The sequence below is a fragment of the Charadrius vociferus genome, unplaced genomic scaffold (assembly GCF_000708025.1).
Source record: "Charadrius vociferus isolate BGI_N301 unplaced genomic scaffold, ASM70802v2 scaffold126, whole genome shotgun sequence".
Classification (NCBI taxonomy): Eukaryota; Metazoa; Chordata; class Aves; order Charadriiformes; family Charadriidae; genus Charadrius; species Charadrius vociferus.
Window position 1 is genome coordinate 1,333,206 of NW_009648894.1, and position 8,797 is coordinate 1,342,002.

At 38.9% G+C, this 8,797-nt stretch overlaps 1 protein-coding gene across 3 annotated transcripts in view; it reads left to right on the forward strand.

The window, feature by feature from the left end:
• CACNB2 (calcium channel, voltage-dependent, beta 2 subunit) overlaps nucleotides 1-8,797 on the forward strand; it is a 92,944-nt gene that overhangs the window by 47,289 nt on the left and 36,858 nt on the right. For all 3 annotated transcript variants that reach the window (XM_009887125.1, XM_009887126.1, XM_009887127.1), the window contains exons 3-5: nucleotides 1,932-2,054; nucleotides 6,485-6,621; nucleotides 8,417-8,493. In XM_009887125.1, the coding sequence (XP_009885427.1) occupies nucleotides 1,932-2,054; nucleotides 6,485-6,621; nucleotides 8,417-8,493 (337 nt within the window). The remainder of the gene's footprint in view (nucleotides 1-1,931; nucleotides 2,055-6,484; nucleotides 6,622-8,416; nucleotides 8,494-8,797) is intronic.

The following is an 8,797-nucleotide window of genomic DNA, read 5'->3' on the forward strand; positions in this document are numbered from 1 at the left end:
TGAGACCCCACCTGGAGTACTGCATCCAGCTCTGGAGTCCCCAACATAAGAAAGACTTGGACCTGCTGGAGCGTGTCCAGAGGAGAGCCACAAGGATGATCCGAAGGCTGAAGCACCTCTCCTATGAGGAGAGGCTGAGAGAGTTGGTGGTGTTCAGCCTGGAGAAGACAAGGCTCTGGGGAGATCTGGTAGCTGCCTTCCAGTACCTAAAGGGGGCCTACAGAAGAGCTGGGGAAGGACTTTTTACTAGGTCATGTAGTGATAGGACGAGGGGGAATGGCTTTAAACTGGAAGAGGGCAGGTTTAGATTAAACATTAGGAAGAAATTTTTCACTTTGAGGGAGGTGAGGCACTGGAATAGATTGCCCAGAGAGGTTGTTGAGGCCCCATCCCTGGAAGTGTTCAAGGCCAGGCTGGACGTGGCTTTGGGCAACCTGGTCTAGTGGGAGGTGTTCCTGCCCATGGCAGGGAGGTTGGAACTTGATGATCTTCAAGGTCCTTTCCAACCTAAACCATTCTATGATTCTATGATTTTAACGTGGCAGAATTCTGTCCTCTAGCACTATGCAAGTTGTCAGAGTAATCCTGGGTGGAGCAGGCAGGCATTTTTGGTCATCAGAAAAATATAGCATGATTTTTGGTTTTAGGTATTAGGGTTTGCTGTCGTGAAGTAGGGGATGCATTTTCATATCCTCTTTTTCAAGAATAAATGGAAGCAATTCCTTATGTAGGAAATGAGATATATTTTTTCTGCTTGTCATCTCAGAAAAATACCCTATTTTTTAGCCAAGCCGAAGTGATGATGGATACCAACTAATAAAGCTGAAATTGTTTTCAGGTAGAAGTTCTAGTATATTTTAAGATGAAAAGTTATGTCACATCTTCCTCAATTACTCCTGAGCACCTCTGAGACTTCGTTCATGTCTTCAAAAATATTTTACCAGCAATAATGTATAGGGGCTTCAGACTAGATCATAAGAGCAGTGTGGAGTATTTTGGGGTGGGCTAAAAGTCTCACCTAGGGTAGGACAATGGTGGGTCCCCAGGACACTATATGATATCCTCTGTTGGGAGAGCAAGCTCAAGGTGTTGTCTGATGTGGAATAAACCAGAATAAAAGTCGTTCTCTGGTATTCTGGTTGTACCTCTGAGAAGAGGAAGGCCTCTATAGCTATAAGCTGGGCTGAGCTGGATGGCAACTTTTACAACCTGCTTAACCGTACTTGTGCAGAAAGGTGTTCAGCACTGGTGGGGCTTGGAAGGAGAAGCTGTGCAGAAAGCTGGAGGGTGGCTGTTGGGCCAGGGGGTCCACTGACTCTTCCTGCAGCTGCTTCTTGAACATAAAATTTGTGAAAATCCTGTAACTCACCGATATCAGCTACCAGTGTAGGTTGTAGTATGAATTATGGGAACCAGGAAATCTCTCTGTAGCTGGTATTTGGTGATGACCTGACAATCTGAGGGCACACTACTGTGCTCTCAGAAGGGCTCTGCAGTGTCTTGCTTAGGGGTCACTGGCAGCTGTGGGCACCTCTTCTCCTAATGTGTCATTTCCCTGGAGACTACTTGGGGGCTGGGACGTGCTCCTCCATAGTTCTGGGCAAGTGCAGCAGCAGAACTGCAAGCTGAGCATAGTATATGGATTGCCAACTGGTTTATGGTTTCAAATTACTGATTTCACTTATCCCAAATGAATTCAGAGCACTGTAGCTCGAAAAAATCTTGTATTCTGTCAAATGTTTTGATATGAAATAACTGAGGTAAGTAAACATGATGCTTCGTGATGTTTTACATGGATGCTTTGAGAGTTCTCTGCAATTTTTACGATTTTAAAGAGATAACTTACAAAAGTCATCCTCTGTGTAATATGTTTGTACATATGTACATGTTTGGGAGGGAAATCTCCATGCTGTTTTTCTTTTGTTTTGCAGACAAAACCTGTTGCATTTGCGGTTCGGACAAATGTTGGGTACAGTGCAGCTCACGATGACGATGTTCCAGTCCCAGGCATGGCCATCTCATTTGAGGCTAAAGATTTTCTTCATGTTAAAGAAGTAAGTAAAACTAGAGAAGTAATTGAATCTGTCTTTAAGGATCTATTTGAGCAATAGTGCTACTATTTCTTAACATTAAGATGACGCTTCACATTGTCAAAGCACTATGCAAATGTTAAATTAATAAGGTAACTGTGTATAAGGAACTGAATATTCTTTGAAATGCTATTCTTATAAAAACAATGGCAAAAATTCCTTACAATAAAATTAATGAAGTTTAGAAAGCAAGTGCTTTTCTTCTCTAGTGAAAGTCACTTACTTAGAGCTTTAAAAATCTACATCTGCATATTCAATAATACATTTGTAGGTTTTACCATTCTAGTACTCTGAGGGTTCGTTGTGGTTCAGCAGCCAAGGGTTGATTCTCTTTTATTTGTGTGACTGAATCTCAATTAACCCCAAAATTCTCAGATCTCCTTTTGCTCACTGAAGTTACCTCCTTGGCACAGACAATATTTTGTTAATGGTTACATACTGAAGAACTGACGTGATGTTTCAAGATGCACATAGCAACTGCCAAAAAAGGTGCTTTGCGTTTGCTGCATTGGTTTTATTTTCCTGTAGTTTGGCTTTGAAAATTTTATTTTTTTGCAGTTTCAAACACCTACAGTTGTTTTCTTTCTCTGCTCCTTGCAAGACAGTCCAAAGCAAATAACTTGATAACTTTCCCATACAGGCCCTCCATAGCAGCCCGCTGCTCCTTTCTGAATGATTCCCTCATTTTACGAGATTTTCCAGCTTCTGGTCATATTCCATTGTGTTTTGTCACAAAATGGTCCGTCTGGAAATGGAAATTTGTAGCAGAAGCACTAGAAAGCTTATGGATGAGAGCAATGTAGCCATGCATTTGAAATTATATCTTTGCCCCATTTTAGATTATCAAAAAATCCCTCAGTAGTTGTGATTGATGATGTACAATGATTCTGCTAATGCAGGTGCTTTGAAGAAGCAAGAAACATTCCTCATGCACAGGTAGAAATACAGGTGGACAGAGACTGAGGAAACACAAGAAATGGACGCTTATTGCTTTCATACTGATGATTAATGATCATCATTTTCCATATGTATTAAACACACAAAAATGGGATAACTTGTATTCAGACTGTATATAGCGAAGGAAATACGTTTTCTGTCTGATGGTAGCACAAAAGAATTGCTCTGCTCTGTCTTGTGACAAAAGTAGACATGAGCAGGCACAGAGTCCTGCCAAAAGAAAGTCATCAGCATTCTCCAGTGAGTCTGGGACCACTGGAAAATATGGCTCAATTTGGTTAGATTAAATGATTTTGTATAGTCATCTATTCCATCTGCATTTTGAATGAGCTGGTAATCTCCGACTTCGCATCACGTCTTCCCCCTGTTTCCATATGAACCAGAAACACAGTGTTAGCAGATTTTCTGTTATGATTTATCCTTTTTTCCTCACAGCACAACTTAGACTCAGATGTAAATATGCATGGGAGAAAATGAGGAAGAAAAAGTTTCCTGAACTCTTCTGGATTTCCAGAAATGCCTTGAAAGGAAGCTTAGCTTGGCTGAGTTGTTATATTGTCTGTGGCTGCCTGTGGCACCGAGGAATGGAAAAACTGATTGAAATGTTCTTGCAGGTTCAGGTGTAATAGAAGAGGCACTCTGCACTAATTGCCTTTAAAAATACCTGGTTTTCTCTCTAAGCAGTCAAGGAAAGTTGACTCTCTAGCAGAGCCAGAGCAGAGCTGGAAAGGGATCTTCATGCAGGAAGGGATCCTGTGCCTGGGCCAGGAACGCCACTGGGATGAAGAGGTGGGAAGAGACCTGCAAGGACTCAGACTTGGACTTGGAGACTCTGGTCCTGTGTTTGGCAGTGGCTGTGGTGTCTGGGCACATTGAACCTCTTCAGGAGGGTGCCCCGAGCATCAGCCCTTCCCTGCACTATCGCATCCTCCCCCTCCATCTTCCGTGGCTGTTCCCTGCTTGCTCTCCAGGCCTCTGTATCCCACCAGATATCACTCCTTCAGTAATTTTGGTGCTATGTATAGTTAATGCTGGGAGAACTGAAATGTCCAAACTTTATTTATGCAGATGAAAAGTAAAAAACCCCATAAATGACTACGAAATGCAGTGTTGCTTTTATATTTTATGCCTAACCGGTTGCTAGAAATAGAGAAAACTAGTCTCCAATGATTTTTGCCTGCATAGTTAATGTCATGTTGGATCAATACTGTCCTCTTCTTGTCTGCAAGGAGTGTTCAATTTCTGCTGCTGAGAGGGCTCAAACGAGAACCTCAGTTCAAAATGTACCTGGGCAATGGTGAAAAGTGTTGTGGTGATTGAGTATGAGGGAAATTTATTTTCATTATTAGGTTACATTCATTAAAACTCAGTACATATAAAGATGAAGGATTCCTTCCTGTGTGAAGAAATATGTGCTGCATCATAGTCACTCCTGAATCTTTTGAGGCTTTACTGCATGGCCATAATTCTGCTTTGCATTTAATTCATATTTGTGTTTCCCTTGGCACTCCAGCCACAGGTGAATTACAGAGAATCACTCACCCCAGCCAGCACCTTGAGAGCTGGACACCTTGCTACCAAGACTTCCACTATTGCTTTTTAGAGTTAGAAAGTATTATGTGTGGGTTCATTTACTTATAAAAGTATTATCCTCCATTTCATATACTGACACAGCATTTAGGCTTGAGACTTTGCAGGAATGAATTCCACATGGTTTTATTTTTGTATGAAGAAAAAATTCCTATGCATTTAGCATTTCTATCAATTATAATAAAATTAATGTTGTTGCGTAGTAGTGTGCTGTATTCTGTAGGACAGCATAAAAAAGTAGTGGCTGCTCAGATTCTTATTTAATGGTGCTTTTAAATAGTCTGTCTCTTCCTTTTACCAATTTAATGGTACTCCCTCTGCAGACTTCATGTATACCATAGAGCAGATCCATATAATGGCAACCTCCATTGACCCAATTGCTATTGCCTTCCTCCAACATATTTTAAATGCACATGCACATCTTTAGTTAGCGTTTTGCAATGAAAGGCTGTGATTTTAATAATACATTTTGGTCTAAATCAACTTTGAGAAACTGCTCTTCCAGATTAGCGCCCTATTAAATGTTAGTATTCTTCCTCATAAAGGCATCTCATTGGACGGATGTTATAGATCACCTTGTATTTTATGAGCTCAATAGCGCATTTATTTTAATCTTTGTTTTGTTAGCTAAATATCTTAAAGTTGGTTTCAAGCATCACAACATTTCTATAGTAACCAAAATGAAAGATAATACTGCAATTAGGTTGTGTATCATTGATCCACCAATGTTGTACTCTCGTTGAAATTAATTCCTTTTTATGGGAGCCCACACATTTTACTCCTAACTGTACACTTGTTAAAGCTACTTATTAAATAATTAAACATGCACTATAATATCTACATTCATAGGTCCAGATTCAAGAAGGCAGCTTCTCTTCCCACTCAGAAATCTGAGTTTCATAAATAATCCAAATTATCCAAAATTCATATTTGACAGTAGTTATTCCCATGAAACTCGTAGAGTATTGTGTGTGGGGCTGTAAATAACAGTGACCTATTCTCATCCAAAATGGTGAATAAATAATAAAGGAAAAAGCAAATAGTTCTGCTCAATAGACCTCTGCAAAACAAACAAACCAACCCCCTCCGTGTGTGTATGAATAAATATTATTAAATTAGAGTAGTCATTATCTCATATTTCATATAGCAGAAATTCAGTTAATTGGACTGTCTTGTGCATTTGTATAATTTTAAGGGTTTTTTAGTTATCCAAGGTATCCGTTCCTTGTGGATCTATCATAGTATGTTTATTATGCAGATCACATGAGCTGTATGCAGTAGAGCATATATAAGCAGCGGAATGTAGTCATATATCAGAAGATTTTAGTGAGTTCAGAGAAGCGGGGGAGTTTGAGAAGTAGTATTTTTTATTTTAAATAGAGAACTGAATATAATAGAATAAGAAAAGTAGATTATTACAGAGCTGTAAAAAACGTTGCAGTGGGTAGGAGCAGATCAGAACAAATCTCTGGTGTCCACCAAGGAGAAACATGAAGGGAGAACAAAAGCAGCTCTCATGTATGAGGGAAAAAGACTGCAAAGCAGAAAAAAAAAAAAAAAGATGGTGAAATGGGTGGAAATAACAGCCGGGGAGAATCATGAAGTCTATGAAAGAAGGTTTCTGCTTAAGTACTGTAGCATTTTAATAATTTGCCAAGGTATAATTATTTTAATGTATTTCTGAATATTACCACAATTCTTCATTGCCCTAATAACATAGTACAGTGATTAACTGCAGGGAAGAATTATGTAAAATGACTTAGCTGCAAGTTAAAAATAATAACAAAATGATCCCAAATACAGTAATTTCTTAGTACATGACTTTTTTTTTTTTTTTTAATTTGTAGAAATTTAATAATGACTGGTGGATAGGACGGTTGGTAAAAGAAGGCTGTGAAATAGGATTCATACCAAGCCCAGTCAAACTAGAAAACATGAGGCTGCAGCACGAACAAAAGGCAAAACAAGGAAAATTCTACTCCAGGTAATAACAACAGATCATTAAAATAGTAGCATTGACTATGACACAACTTGGAAATTAATGCTGTGTGTGCTATAGTTCTGTTTAATTATTGTAATTGGCAGCTACAAACATTTTGAATCAATGAAGGAAGTAATATTTATTTATATAGTTTATGTCATTGCCATTTGAGAGATAAAGTAGATATTTAGATTGGTGGTCTGTGGTTGCCTCCAATGGCTATTATTACATTTTATTTTCATAAAATATTTGCAAATATACGTTGTAATGAGTACATTTACTACATGCCAGTACAATTTTTGACTTACAAATCGATCTCCCTAAATACTTTAGCATTTGTTACTTGTTTTCATGATCTTGCAGTTTCTAAACACTTTTAAAGCTGATTTTAGAAATTACAGAGAATATTAAGGTGAATTTATTTTCAAGCTGAAGCTAGTGCTTATTAGTTAGCCCTGTTAGCTAGTGCCTATTAGTTTGGTCTTGTCAAATTCATAGCCTACAACTATAGCTTTTAAGGTTACTGCATTTTATGATGGAAGTTTCATGTTAAGTCATCTGTTGTCTCTGGCTGCAGCCATCATTGCATAAAAATAGTTGGTATCTAAATGTATTGAAGAATACTACAAGATGGTCGTGTCATCTTTACTATAGAACTCTTAATAAAGTAGTTTTCCAGTAAACATTAAGACATGGGGAAGCAAGTGCCACTTGCTTCCCTTTGGGTACGTAGGAAACAAATATTTCCAGTATGTCTGAGTGGGATAGACCTGGAATTGAGAAAACAGCTGGGAAACATTTGGGAAGCCAGAAAGGCTTTCCTGTTTCAATAGGAAGGGCAGCAGTGCCTGAAGAGCATGTCTACGCTAGGAGGAGATCAGGATGCTGCAGTGCTCAGCTGCATTCGCCAGCTGTGAAATGCCTTTGCTATGAGTGTGCTGTCCTCAGCAGGAGGACGTCAGGTTCCTTATGCCTCTCGTGACACTTCTGATACAGCCAAATCTGACCCTGTGATTCCACCCCTTTCCAAATTGTAAAGGCTTCCATTCTCCAGAACTTTTCACTGGAGAGAACACTGTCCTACACCACAAATGCATTTACTTAGTGCTTATTAATACTTTAAGATGGAGAAAGTGGAAACTAGTACTATCACATGAATTATTTCAAGAGTGGAATAGCCTTTCTTACACTTTTCTCAGCGCTTTTCTCGTTACAGTAACTGAAATAAAATGACTAAAACATTGTTTAATTTTCACAACTTGAATAGGTTTCACAAAGCAGAACTTGACAAAACCCTAGACTGCTTTGTCTTCGTTTGAGAGACTTTTGTTTCTTAAGTGCTACCTTGTATTGAGACAGCAAAAGAATTCGTACTTGAATTAAATTGAAAAGATGTTAGGCAAACACACTATCATTTTCATCAGGGAGCTATCAATACCTCCTTTGTTAAAGGAAACAGATATGCTCACTGTCTTAAGAGTTAGTCTTAGTAATGAGCAGTAATATTAATAATTATATATCAGTAGCTGTATTAATAATTGGGTTGCATTAAGATCATGAGGTAGTGAGAGGATATGCAGCAGAATGAAGTTGCAGAGCAGAACAAGGAGCAAGACTGATGTTTGCAGTTCCTCAATATGTACACCCATTTTGCATAAGATGTATATATTTTATGCCCCTGCCAGAAATACCGTTTGTCTCTTGACTAGTAGCTCATTTAGAAGTCAGGTAATAAATAAGCTAGAATAAATACTGAGAAAGCTATGAAACTTCAAACATATTTGTTGCTTTACTCCAGTAAATCAGGAGGAAACTCTTCATCCAGTTTGGGTGACATCGTTCCTAGTTCCAGAAAATCAACGCCTCCATCATCTGGTGAGTAGGTCATGAACCCTTCGGTTTACAGACTCATACACCTAAACTGTTAAAATCTATATACACTTAGTCCTATTTCCTTATTCCCTGTACTTCATACCTATAAGGTTGGGTGGTTGCGTTGACCTGTAAGGCTGGTTTGGGTGTGTTTGAAGTAGTGGAGTCAATGCCAGCAAGTTCAGGCAGTGGTAGGGCTGTTAATAATCCACAAAACTCCCCCTTTGCTTTTACCATGGTGTTTTATAGCAAAGGCATAATAAAATGATGAGAATGCATCGCAGTGGGAGAGTTAGAGGTTTGGTCT